Source organism: Pleurodeles waltl, chromosome 2_2 (assembly GCF_031143425.1).
Source record: "Pleurodeles waltl isolate 20211129_DDA chromosome 2_2, aPleWal1.hap1.20221129, whole genome shotgun sequence".
Taxonomy (NCBI): domain Eukaryota; kingdom Metazoa; phylum Chordata; class Amphibia; order Caudata; family Salamandridae; genus Pleurodeles; species Pleurodeles waltl.
The window spans coordinates 568,738,561-568,753,337 of NC_090439.1; the positions used below are offsets into that span (position 1 = coordinate 568,738,561).

Below are 14,777 nucleotides of genomic sequence, written 5' to 3' on the forward strand. Positions count from 1 at the left end.
CACCTTCAAATGGGAGACCCATCACCATCGCACACAACAAATCCCCCGCAAACCCTGGAGCAAAATCTCCACAGAGCAGCTCCTCTCAACTCTGAACCAAAACCAACCAGCCATCACCACCGACGCCAACAATGCAGCCCTCAGCCTCATACAATGGATCACCAACTGTGCCGACAACCTCGCCCCACTTAAAAGCCACCCAAGAGGGACCAACATCAGGAAACCCCCGTGGTTCACGGACGCCCTCAAAGAATCCAAGAAATCCTGCCGTACCCTCGAAAAAACCTGGCGCAGAGAACACACCGCAGAAAACATGTCAGCCCTCAAGATCGCCACCCGTGAACACCACCAGCTGATCCGCTCCACCAAAAGAGCATCTTTCAAAGAGAGACTTGACAACAACACCCACAACAGCAAAGAACTCTTCAACATTGCCAAAGAGCTCTCCAACCCCAGTGCCAGCGACAACACCATCATGCCCTCACAAGAACTCTGCAACTCCCTCACTACTTTCTTCCATCGAAAGATCACTGACCTACACAACAGCTTTGGACCCCAGACCCCGCCATCCACCACTGAACCAACACCCCCCGTCACTACCCTCAACGCCTGGACCCCCATCAGCTCCGAAGAGACCAGAATCACCATGAACACCATCCATTCCGGTTTCCCCTCGGACCTGTGCCCCCATCACATCTTCAACAAAGCCGACTCCATCATCGCCCCCTATCTCCAGAACATCATCAACAGCTCGTTTGCATCTGCCACCTTCCCCGAGAGCTGGAAACACGCGGACGTCGGCGCTCTCCTGAAAAAACCTACGGCTGACCCCAACGACCTGAAGAACTTCCGCCCCATCTCTTCTCCCCTTCCCGGCCAAGGTCATCGAGCAGGCCGTCAACAAGCAACTGACCAACTTTCTTGAAGCAAACAACCTGCTCGACCCTTCCCAATCAGGTTTTCGTGCCAACCACAGCACGGAAACCGCCCTCATCGCAGTCACCGACTACATCAGAACTCTGATGGACAACTGAGAAACAACCACCCTCATCCTCCTGGACCTTTCGGCTGCCTTCGACACCAGATGCCATCGCACCCTAATAACCCGCCTCCGCTCCACTGGAATCCTAGGACAGGCCCTGGACTGGATCATCTCGTTCCTCTCGGAACGAACCCAAAGAGTCTACCTCCCGCCCTTCCGCTCAGAACCCACCGAGATCATCTGCAGCGTACCGCAAGGCTCTTCGCCAAGCCCCACCCTCTTCAATATCTACATAAGCTCCCTCGCCAACATTGCTCGCAAACACAACATCATCTCCTACGCCAACGACACCCAGCTGATACTCTCCCTCACCAAAGACCCAACCACCGCCAAAACTAACATACAGGAAGGAATGAAAGAAGTCACAGAATGGATGAAGCTCAGCCGCCTGAAGCTGAACTCAGACAAGACGGAGGTCCTCATCCTCGGACATTCCCCGTCTGCCTGGGACGACTCTGGGCACCGCACCAACACCAACAGACCACGCACACAACCTCTGATTCATCCTGGACCCACTCCTCACTATGACCAAGCAAGTCAACGCCGTCTCGTCCTCTTGCTTCCACACCCTTCGCATGCTCCGAAAAATCTTCCGATGGATCCCCACCGAAACCAGAAAAACTGTTACCCACGCCCTCGTCACAAGCCGTCTGGACTACGGAAACACCCTATACGCAGGAACCACCGCAAAACTACAGAAACGTCTTCAACGCATACGGAACGCCTCCGCAAGCCTCATCCTCGACATACCGCGCCACAACTACATATATGCCCACCTGAAACACCTGCACTGGCTCCCGGTCAACAAAAGGAACACCTTCAGGCTCCTCACCCACGCACACAAAACCCTCCATAACATGGGCCCCGAATACCTCAACGAACGCCTCTCGTTCTACACGCCCACCTGTCAGCTTCGCTCAGCCAGCCTCGCCCTCGCCACAGTCCCACGTATCCGCAGAACCACCGCTGGAGGTAAATCCTTCTCCTACCTGGCAGCCAAAACATGGAACTCCCTCCCCGTCCACCTAAGAACTACCCAGGACCACCTTGCCTTCAGGAAGCGCCTCAAGACATGGCTTTTTGAGCAGCAGTAACCCTCCCCCCCCTTCAGTAGCGCGCTCTATAAATGCATTGATTGATTGAATTACAGACTATCCAAAAGGCTCTAAAAGCCTTCCTCCCTTCCTGCACAGTCAGTCTGTTCAGACCTTGTTGGACAATGCAACTGTAATGTGATACATCAACAAGCAGTGGGAGGTATGGCGATACCTTCTCTGCCAAGAGGTTCTGGTCCTGGGCTCAGGAACATCATGTCTGGCTGGTAGCCGGCCAACAACCGGTGGTGTAATCAATGTCTGAGCAGACTGTCTCATTCGTGTCATCTGACCGATCACAAGTGGCGCCTACATCCCACCATCTTTTGGGAACTCGTATGGTGAACCTTTTTGACGCTCCTGAGAACCCTCACTGCTTGAAGTTCTGTACTCGCCACTATTGATTGCAATAAGCATGAGAGGACGTTTAACTTGAAGTGGAACTTTCTGCTTCACTCTGCTCCCTCCCATGCATTTGATTCCTTTTGTCTTGAGGAAGATTCACCTCGACCAGGCTCAAGTCATTCCGATAGCCCCAGCCTGGCATAGAAGGCTCTGATATGCAGACTTGATGCACCTTTCCCTGTGCTACTGCTTCTATGCCCTCAGAGTAGACCTCATTTGCAGTCACAAGGGTATGATCTGCACCTCATCCTCCACAACCTCCATTTACATGCCTGTAGAATGATCAGGGTAACCTGAATGTCTTCTCCACCGCCTGAACTGAATGTCCTCTTATGTGCTTGCAGACATTCAACCAAAACAGTGTACTGTGGGATAGGGTATGTTCCCAAACTAATGCAATGACTATAAGTAGACCATCTTCAGGTCTATCTGTCTGATATTTTTTCTGCCTGATATTTTGTGTTTCACTGTCATTGGATCAACAAGGGTGTATGGTGAGGGCTACTTCTCTGTTTTGTTGGGCTTTGTCTCCCTAACCAATGGTCCCTTTCCAAGTTACCCATATTAATCAGGTTTGTAAAAGGTCCTGAATATATGTCCCCCTTCACTCTTGATGATGCCACAATGGGACCTGATTCCTGTTCTCATGTTTTGAATATGCTCTTTGTTTGAGCCTTTGCACAGTTGCCTGTTGCTTACTTCCAAAACACTTTATTTTTGCCATTGATTCAACTCGGAGTGTGAGTGAGTTGTTGGCACGGAGTGTCAAGTCTCCCTTCACTTTCCTGACAAGCTGGTTTTCAAAACTAGGGCTGCTTTCTGGTCTAAGGTGATTACACCCTTACTTTTATCCCAATCTATCACTCTACTGGCCTTCTTTAGTCTCCCATATGCCACTAAGGGTGAAGAGAGGCTTCACAGACGAAACCCCAAGGATCAGCTTCTACATGGATGGAACAAAGGAGTTTAGACGCGGTGACCTGCTGTTTTTTGGGTATGTTGGCAAGATGAAGGGCAAGGTAGTCCACAAGAGGACATTATCACAGTGTATCATCTTGTACATCAAAATGTGCTACTCCCTGGCCCAAGATACTGCCCTGACGTTCCTCTCTTTTGAAGATAATTGGTATGGTACATCACCCATTCTAGCCATAGCGTATGGTACCTAACAGTGCAAGTGTCTAAGCAGGGTGACTAGGCCCATAGACTACAACATGTGCTATAATTTGGAATGACAGGAGAGGTCAATAATTGCAATATGTAAAACCTCACTTGGTTGTGACATATTTTCCAGTTATGAGCATTAAATTAAGGCATTGCTTAACCTTGCCTTACCCGGCTCAGAAACTAAATTGAACTAGGGAAGTTACTGGTTTCTTTTCACGCCTCTAGGCGAGAAAGAAGAACCCTTCCCAGAATCTTATAACTTGAATCTAGTAGCAAAATGGGTCTATAACAACTCTGATGGGTTCTCTCCTCATTGCTATAGATGGGAGGTCGAGTGATTCACAACTTCCCAGAACCTAATCAGGCCAATTAACCTTGCAGCATCTTTCCAATTGTCCAAGGCCTCGTTTATAACTTGCCTGAGAATAGAGACTTTTTATGGGTTCATGTTTCAGATTTCACAAGTTCCTTGTATCTGTGGAGAGCCTTCAGTGAATGCATAAGCCCTCCCCCACCTAAGAGGCATGCTTCATCTGTCCGTGCTCCTCGCAGGGCTGGCACTGCAGTGCCCACCAGGGTCCTAACAGGTGGGCTTTGTGCTAGAGCTCTTTTCCTTACCCAGAACTGTCTTGCGAAAGCAGTTGAGTAATGCCTTGCCCCTGGCTTGGGAGGGTAATAAATATAGAGTGGAAGATTGTGAAAAGTGAAATTAAAATTGGCTATGAATTATCAATACGTAATTCTTTATTCATGCTTAGAACTTGTGCCAAATTTAAACTAAATGTAGCCCCTAGAAGGATACCAATAAATCCCCGTTTCAAAAAAGACAACATGTTTCTTGCTCAATATTCTCATAAAGAGTTAATTGTAATTAATCACAACCAGATATCGGTACCCTAACCTACTCAGTTGGAAGTGCTGTTCATTTGAGTTCCAAACCTAATCATAGCCGACCACAATACAGAGTTATTAAAAAATAAAACATGATAAAATCAAAACTACACAGATACCAGAAGGAACAAATACAAGGGCTTATGCAGATGGTGCAAAATTTAGTGCAAAAATACGCAGTAGCGAAGGAATCTAATCCTGAGAGAGACGAGGTGTACTAGGTGTATTTTCTAATCTATAAAAACATTTAACATTGCAAAAAATATTGGAACTTTGGTTTGTGAACAGATTCATCAATATACAAAAGTTCCAACAGGCAAACTAAATACAATTACGGAAGGGAACTTACTGCTTGGCAACAGTCGCGATAAAAGTGATCTACTTTACGATTGCCATGAATCCATCACACAGGAAATATCGCCAATTTCTGATGATGTGGGTACATTACCAGTGCAGTGCATGTGTAAGACATACTTTACTGTGTATTTTCTAAAAGAAAGCGTGGATTACAAGTGACCACGTAACATCCATTACTTGTTGTCACTCACAATATGATATGCAATGCTGCTCATATCTGGATGAATGTGATACATAGGCGTACTCTATGAAAAGCTTTCCTAGGTTATTTGACCTTTACACACTCTTAACATTTAACTCTTACCTTTATCGACCCATTATTATCACCACAAAATTTCTGATGCACTTTCCCCATCTTTCCATACTAGACTGAGTGTGCCTCAAGCCTGGGTGAAATCTACACTGTCCCAATTTCGCATTTATCTTTTTCTGCGAAACTCCCCATATTATGCCACTACATCATATCACATAATTGTGTTGTTTTGTGGCAACGTTTACCACACGCACGTGGGAAAAACGCAAACAGATGTGTAGTGTCAGTGGCGTTTGTTCACGCCGCTCGTGTTTTTCTTGCAATTTTTTATTAACTGGGAAATGCGTCCTTGTATCAAAAATTGATGGGAGGACGCATTTCTCTAAAATGTAGCACTTCATTTTCATAATCAATGAAATCAAATTGTGAATTTCTCGCACCCCTACGGTGTTCCCTACTCAGGAGGTTTAGGGTTACAGTGAGGTAACGCTCAGTACTGAAAAATGTTCCTTACCATATAGGTTTCTCAGTGGACTGAAACATGTAGATAACAAACTTGTGGATTTCTGCGTCCCACTCTTAAGGCACTGTTTTTACTTGTGCAACAATGGGGTTAGGCATAACAACTTAATTTCTTAATTAGCCTTTTCTTTGATCCCTACTAACCTTACCAATAGGGAGGACAAAAGTCAAATAAACCTTCTTGTATAACTCATCTGGATCAATAGCTTACTCAGCATTAGGTTCTGTTATAGTACACAAAAATACCTGCTAAGCAGTTTAGTATGCTAGAATATTTTCTTAGTCCCATCAAAGTAGTCTCAAATATAATTTTTAGAAGGCAACATTTTGTCTTTATTGTACTCATCTTGCTCATACTGAGATCCCGGGCAAATTTGAATTGTAATAATTTGCATATCTAAATTGCGCAACAAATGGCTTCCTATTTATGCCTGATTTTGCATGATAAATATTTATGTAACTTTTCAATGGGTTCCTTTTTTGTTTTAGAAATCACTACTTTACACTGAGGAAGATGAATCTCAGCCAGCAAAAGATTGCCTTTTAGTCTACTCCCAAGAAGGAATGGGTTCTCCAACTGGCTCCATCGGTTGCTGCAGCTTCATTGACAGCGAAATGGAAGACAGTTTTCTGGATGATCTGGGACTAAAATTTAAAACACTAGCAGAAATCTGCCTAGGCCAACAAATGTACATGAAAATTGAAGAAGAAAGTTCTAGCATCCAGAATGCGAACACAAGCATGAGCAGGCCTGACAAAAGTGTGATGTTTTCTGATTCAAGTCTAGTTGTTGATAATGTGCGCCAGGAGGAATTGAGTGAAGCTGGGTACCAGTATCAGCATGTTGCGGAGCCTAACATAGCACAAGAGAGAGAGATTCGTGAAGAAATAGTTTCAGAAGAATCTGTATCTTCTAGGCGTCATGTACTCCCTGTTCCACTTGTTCAAGGGAACATATTAGTGACTGAAAAATCTTATGTTACTGGTCCCACCATGCAACCTTTCACTGTCCCCCATGAACCCAGGCTTCAGCAGAATGTGATAATGACTGAAAGAGTGCTTCCTCCAGGATCAAATCTTCATGGTATGTTAGACATGAATGACCTGTCGGATGGACAGAATATTTTGGTGACTGAAAGATATATCAATGGTGATTCTGGTGTGATAGGTCTTCGAGATATGCCTGATTCAAAGTATGTTGTAGTGAGAGAAAGGGAACGGGTGCTTGCTCCTTCCTCAACACTGCAGACTGCTAGGAACCTGTCAGAGCTTTCTGATGGGCAGAATGTTTTGGTGACCGAAAGGCTGTTCACCCCGGTTACTAATATTCAAGGGAACGTGAGAATTCCCCCAGAGGTCTCAACCGTACAAAATATAGTAACTGAAAAAAATCTGGTCTCTGGAACTGGAATGCAGGGGCACATATTAAAATCTGAACCTCTGCTAAACAACACTGGCTTCATCTTAGAGGAACCTCCTTTATCTAGTCGCTCTTTGGGTCAGTCTTCAAACCGGGTCACTAAGTATAGCACTGTGCAGTACACCCGTTCATAATTCTTTCAGCACATCCCATCACAGGTGGCCATATCTAGAGGTAATGTCGTACCTATGTGAGACATTTTGCTTAAACTTAAGTAATAAAAGTAGAACGTAATTTACTGCTGTGCCTGCTCTGCATAGTATATACTTATTGAAATTTACTAAAAGCCATCAGAGGTTCACCACCATTTCAAGACTTTATATAAATCTTGTATCTAATGGCAAATTAGAGTCTATCTTTGACATAATACACTACATTTCAAGGCACAAGTGTGGTCTCTGGGTGACCTGCAAAAAGATAAGCAGCCTATTAAAAAAATATTTTATTTCGAGACTGAAATCTTCGACAAGAACAAAACATGCTTTATTTGGAAAGCACTGAAAAGTTGTGATCCATTTTAATAGTGGTCAACCACTTGCCTCTTTAGTTCATTAACTAGCTTACTTACTGGTTTCTGTTTTAAAGCAATATTTGTATTTATCTCTGTCATCTCTGAATAATGACACTAATAGGGTTGCAAGACATGTACACCGTGATGAATTAATCTACAGAATAACTCTGATCATGCAGCTGTCTGAAGTACGGTCATCAGGATGGTAGGAATGGCCCTCCACCAGGATCTTTTCCAGATTTGATTTTTCCCTAACTCAATTTTCATCAGATTTTTCAGAATTATTTATTAACAGTCTAAATGATAATTTTGGTGCCCTCTAAGTGAACCTTTTACTGAATATAACCCCAAGACGTGTTAGTTCTGTAAACAACATATTAATTTATTGCTAAACTGAATGGACATTGAAAAGCATGCAAACATTTAAAGTGCCAGGATGTTACTTAACTAGTCTGTAGCCCAGTCTGTCTTGCCTCTGCAGCCCGGTATTCGAAACACCCCATCTCTTGGTATCTGCACAGAACCACTAAACTATTGTTTCTCTTGTTCAGAACAAGCATAAAACTCCTCCTCCTCTGTTCATCATTATCATGAAATGGTATTCTTCTCCCACCCACTTCCATTTTTACTTTAGAAAACTGATATTAACCACCTCTTGCACCACCCCATTCTGTGTCACCATGTTTAGGCAGTGTTGTCTGTGGCACTATACCATATCGCGTTGCACCATATGTTCCATTTTTTAGGTCTTCTGTAAAGTGCTACCCTTGTCCTAGTAATGTAATTAAGCCTAGAGCTTAAGGGATTCTGCCACTCTGTGAAGCCTATTGCATGTTCCATTGGTCTGTTTCGCAACCGTTGTCTAACTAAAAGGATGGGATTCTGCACTTCACAAATATCCCCAAATTAGTCTATATCCATTCTGCAATATGTGTTGATATCGGGTGCATGGGCTGACAGCTGGTCGGCATTTCCCCAACACCTGTCATATTTGGCAGGGTCTCATGGTGATGCAGTGCAGAACCAGGCTGTACATTAATTTTCCCCATGGCAGATCAGGATCCCCAAACCTATTGGGATTTATCCACCTATCTGACCGCCGCTCCTTTTCGTCCTTGAGCCACAGGACCTCATATGCTTGTCCCTTGCCCCACCTGCTGCACTACCCAGGTCTGCATGATAAAATAAGTGATAATATAAGTGTCTCATTAGGCCTAGTTGGTGAGTCCCAGCAAGCACTCATCTTTTCCCTTTCTGTCGTGCTGCAGTTTTGTGGGATGCTGGGATGGTAGAAGCAGAGATGATCAATGATTGAAGACTAAAATCAGCAAGCATTCCTGGACCAAGTAACTCAGTACTAGAGCGGCTGTGGCAAAGCAGAATTCACCATGTTTTCTCTAGGGCTAAAAGCACTGGGTGAAGGCTAAGCTTGGATGGGACTTTGAGACCACAGTGGAATTGGAAACCACACTAAGAAGCTGGTCAAGGTGCAGATCCCGCCATCTGCCAGTCACTGCTTATTCTGCCATTTCCATGGTCATGCTATGCACAGTCTCAGAACAACGACCTGCAAAATATACACTGAATCTAGTCATGCTAAAATATGACCTTAAACACTCCTTCCTGTGGCATTTGGAAATGTAGAAATTGATAGTATAATTTCTGCTTTCATAACATTCACTTTCCTGTTCATTCATCCCTTAATTATGCATTCCTCCATCTTCACTTTCCTGTTGATTCTCTTCCTTCCCTTTTAGGCCAAGGCTAATGGAGAGTGCAAGCTGTCTTGTTGCAAAAGATATATTGTAAGCTTACTAAGAACTTACAGTGGACTTAAAGTCCACCCATTACTTACCATTGGCTGGCTTAATTGTCACTCTCATTTGCTTGCTTCGTATTTGAAGGGTTTGCTTTCTCCCATCTTTTGTTTCTCCCTCCCCTGGAGCATAGACTCTTCGCATGTCTTTCCACTGCTTACATTTAAGAAACACATTTTTCTTTGTGCTTAAGCACTCCACAAGTGCATTTGTTTTACTGTTGTCTCCCTTATGTTTCTCTTCCTCTTCCCTCTCTGTGCTGCTCTCTCAACTGTGTGCTTCTCTCCTCCCCTCAGCCCACTGCGTTCTCTTGTCCATGTGCTGCTCGTCCCCACTCCACTCTGTTGCTCTCCCACCCATGTGCTACATAGTGCTTCTACCACTTGTGCTCCTCCCTCCTACGATGAGTGTGCTGCTTTTCCCCTTCCGCTCCAATCTGCTCCTCTGCAATGCATCATCCACCTCACATCCCCTACGTTTGCTGTGCCCCGTCGCCAATGCCAACACGTGGTCCTTTTTTAAAAAATAAAAAAATGGCGCTTTCATTCTAAAATTTCTTTTTGGATACGTTAATTAAAGCAGACACACCCACGTCATTCCTCTGTCATGCGCATGCATTCTAATGCATGCACAGGTCAGTGGACTGACACATCCACAGTTGCGCCTTTTTTCTTTTTTTTTTTTTAATGTTGCTGTACACCTCCTAAAGCTATTTCCAGTGCCAGCAGGTCCCAAAGGCAAGACCTATCTGCTTTGCCAGTGTTTTGTTTATTCATTCATCTATCACAAGGGTCCTTCATTTGTCAGTTCGTCCACGCATCATCACATTTTCATCAGTCTATGCACAAATTCTTCTAGAAACCCATTAATCTAAAAATCGTTAGACCTATAGGATTTGTCAGTATCATTTTGTGTGCTTGAAAGTCACTTATGTGAAATGGTCTCATTAACTTATACAGAACACCGATCACAGTCAAAACTACTGCCTGCAGAAACTCATTACATACAAATTGCCAAATCTTAGTGTTATTCACAAAAATGAAGATTTGAACCAAAATACTTTCAAGCTCTTAAACGTGTTTATGATGAGTGCTTCCCTGGGCCTTCCCCACTTGCCACCACAAATCCAACTTTTCCTTTCACCAAAGAGAGGGTTCAACTATCGGCATGCCCTGGGACATTTAATTTGTTGCAATGGTCTTTACCAAACGCAGACATATTCTACTTTGTAGAGCATATAAGAGGCACCAGCAAACCCTCTAGTAGCAACCGAAAGCATTTTAAAACACATTTTCTTCCAGTTTTCTATTGAGTTAGGGAGAACAATTCATCTAACTAAAATAATTCACGAGCATGTGGGAAACAGAGTAATCAAAAACATGTTGCGACACATAAATGCAAAAATAATCATTAATACAAGTCTGTAACTTTTGCACTACGTTTTCCACTCAAAAACCTGCTTAACATCATTGGGGTCAGTGTGAATTGAGAGTCTTGTTCTTGTAAAAATCTCAGACTGCAGGCTGTTCTGTTCGGTTTGGTATTTGACGTGGCAACAAGTGCTTCAAACTTACCAGGCCTCGCTCTCCCATATCCAATAACGTTTTGAAGTGCCTCTTTTGTAAAAAGTGTAAAATAGCTCCCGTAACTAATACATTCAAGTAATGTTTTGTGTAAAGAAATCTGTATCATTTGCTACCCTAACCCTCAAAAGCTACCCTTTCCCGACTCACAGTGATAAAGTACAGGTATCATGGGCTTCAATACAAGTAAAGAAAATGGGCCAAGTGTCCTGCGTATTGGGTAGTAAAAGACTCAAATTGCAGTGCAGTGGTATTAATGATGAGGCACTCGTACCACTGCATTTGCTGCACTAATGATAGTTGTCCCTTGCTGCTACGATATAGTTCGACCAGTGTAAGTCCGATTCTAAAGACTGGCTTACTGAGTACGTCGGCCTTTTTTTTCCACAGATGGCATTTTTACACTTTGTCCATTATTAAAGGCTTAACTATGGCTTGTACAGGCCTTTTCACTAAGACAGCTTAAGCTCATGAAGCACACGTGAAGTTTATAATATCATTGGGAGTTTTATTACTCAAATCTAAAGTACCTGTGTCAGGAAATTCTAAGCAGAAGTGTATGGAAAGTGTCATAACTCATGTTTTCAGTGTCTGAAAATGAAATGTTGAATTAGCAGTGCTGATGTAAATTGTCACTAGCCACTGTGGTGGGCATTTACTCTACTGAATTTTCTCATCAGTCCACTAGGGAGTATGCGTTATTTCCCTCCGCATCAACATACCAGCATCATGATTAATTGTGTTTAGAAAATACCACCTTCATTTTGAAAACATTTCATCAATGTCTCTTCTGTTACGGGGTAAAGGTCGTTTTGTGTCCCCTGTCTAACAAAAACTGAAATACTGATTTTTTTTTCTAACATTTATGTTTTGTACATATCTTCAGAAAGTGAGACGGTAGGGTGACCTCATCTGTTAGTATAATTGTATACTGTATTGTTTATTCGTTTAAATATTTTTGCAGTCTGGTGGCTAAAGTTTGACAAGCATTTGTTTTGTATGGGTTAATTTGAACAACTTTCTTTTGTAAATTTATATAAATTTCTAAATCGGGTATAGCCCAGCATTTGTTTTAAATCAGGTTGAGAAAGTGAACATGTTTAAAAAAATAATAATAAAATAATCACATGTAACAGAAAGGTGTAAATAGTTGTTGGCTATGTATTTGTCACTGGTACCTAGATGAAAGTTAATTACTGGTGATACGTTTTTGTATTATGTAACATAGGTTTCAGTCAAAATATCATATTTTTAAAGTGAGCAAAAAAAAACTAGGTAGCGAATCATAGTCGCTTGCCGCAATTCTTAATGCCTCTTCTGCTATATACAAGTTATCAAGTTGTGAACTCATACATTTGTCTCACTGTTTTTTAAGCCAACATAGAATTAAACCTCTGAAAACGTCAGCACTATTGCACATTACTTACACAATGAAATGGGCTCTGGTTGCTTTCCTCATACATTACATTTGTTGTAATAGATCCACAATCTATGCTTCATTTTTATCTTACTTTGGGATTTCACGTGCATCTTATAAAGCGTTAACTTAAACTATAGATAATGCTTCTCCATTGCATTTACATTCTATCATAATGTTAAATGAATGCAAGTTATATTTTTGTAAAGCATTTTTCTGCTGTAAACACATTTTGCACTGGTTTTGTATTTGACCTCCTTGTTTGGGGTATATTTCTGTATTTTCATGGAACTTCAAATAAAGGAAGACTGGAGTGGTCTTAAAATATTCTACTTTCCTGATTTCATTATGTGGAGATGGTAACCTTGAATATATTTTACATATTTTTTGGTACCACATGGATCGAAGACATACAATAAAATGTGCTTATGATTTATTGCCAAATGATGGCGGGGTGCCCACACATAGTAAAGGTTGAATCGTTTTTTATCAGAAGGGGCAACAATAGTAATTGTTGTGTCCATATGATGTCTAGTTATATGGAGGCATGAATCTGAATTGGGAAATTTGTGCAACACAGCATTGCAACCTACAGTATCTGGGAAATATCTTACAAAAGTGGTAGGTGTGGTAGGTCACTTGGATTTCAAAATACTGCGTGAATCCTAACTGATGGCTGAATGTGCCATTGTAGACTAGTTCTTGGATCTCCTGCCGATCAAAAATTGAGGCTAAAACACCATTGAAGACTAGTCTGCTGTTGTAGATGTCATTACACAAGTGGATCTAATGGTAGGATGGCTGCCTTCAAAAAACTTAATGGTAGTGGTTGCATGAGCATTGGTGTTTGGGTTGCAAGAGTAGAGAGATCTTTTTCAGAACTGAAGCTGTTCAAGACAAGAAGAGTGTCCTTGACTCCTTCCCTATCTCACCGCTTCTGAAAATATTGGTGGAATTAGCACGGCTTGGAATATCAACCCACCCCTCTTTGGAGAAGCCTCATCAGAATTGGGTAAGAGAGGTCGCTGATCCTGTCTGCTTGAGGCTGGATGTTCATTTGAAGACCCAAGACCTGTTGTGTGGCAAGTAACCAGGGCACTGGTGAAGCTGGAGGGCAGATCTGAATAGGTTGACACTTCCAGTGATCCCCCTCAACAGCCACCATCTACTGGGTGAACAGAGTTATTCATGTTGACTTCTTTGTGACCATATTGGAGCAAGCAACATATTTTACTTTTGTATTTGTACATATGTGCTCTCATATATCTTTATGTATTGCTACAGGCAGCCTCATCTGTGTGGGGAGCCCCATGTCATAAATATTAAAATATATTACAATAAGATGAAGTTAAGAGAGTGGACTTTGGGTCAGCCTCCTTCAGTAACTGGCTCTCATTTGTTTTTAGTTTGCCATTGGTTGGATGGGGTGCCCATAAAGCCTAGGTCATTTTCAGAGAAGGTTAGTGTCTCATTACTGTTACCATTAGAAATCTAATGGGATAGCTAAAATGAGTCCTACCTACCATTGCTAACTGTCCTCTCTGAGCTTGTTTCCTTGCAGCTTGCCCACTGGTCATTACTTCATCATCATCATCATCAATAAAACTTTATTCGATCACATTTGACCCTAAAAGCATCAAATAAAACAACCAGTCATAATTTAAAACAGAAATAACCCACCATGTAGTAGTATTCATTAATTAAAACATAAATTACAGGTTTAAAATTACATTTCATAATCTCAAATCATTACAATTCACAACCAAAGAAATATATAATTAAGCGTCAAATCTCCTTCTAATGGCCCGCGCATTCCTCATAAAAGTTACAATGGCCATACCAACTTCTAATGTTTCCATCCGTTGAAGACATGTGAGTGGACTCTTTTGATATCTTATATGTTCGATGGCATCTGTCGCTGTAGATACGCATGTTTTGCATAGCTCGCCATCTGGTGTTGGGTCGGAGTGTTACAAGTTGTTTTTCTTCGAAGAAGTCTTTCGAGTCACGGGACCGAGTGACTCCTCCTTTTGTCTCCATTGCGCATGGGCGTCGACTCCATCTTCGATTGTTTTTTTTCCGCCATCGGGTTCGGACGTGTTCCTGTCGCTCCGAGTTTCGGAACGGAAAAACAACTAAATTTCGGAAGATTTTCGTCGGTATTGTTGCGTTCGGGATCGGCGTAGTCAGAATCAACACCGCATCGAAGATCGAAGAGCTCCGGAGCCCTTCGGGGTTGTTTTCGATCCCCGTCGGGGCCTGCTCGGCCCGACCGCGTGTAGAAGAACGCCGATGGAA

General features: G+C 42.6%; 1 protein-coding gene across 1 annotated transcript in view; it reads left to right on the forward strand.

The window, feature by feature from the left end:
- Positions 1-12,806, forward strand: part of DSG2 (desmoglein 2) — a 439,785-nt gene extending 426,979 nt beyond the window's left edge. The window contains exon 15 of the mRNA XM_069220070.1: positions 6,221-12,806. Within this exon, the coding sequence (XP_069076171.1) occupies positions 6,221-7,285 (1,065 nt within the window). The 3' untranslated portion in view covers positions 7,286-12,806. The remainder of the gene's footprint in view (positions 1-6,220) is intronic.
- The last annotated feature ends 1,971 nt before the right edge of the window (positions 12,807-14,777 follow it).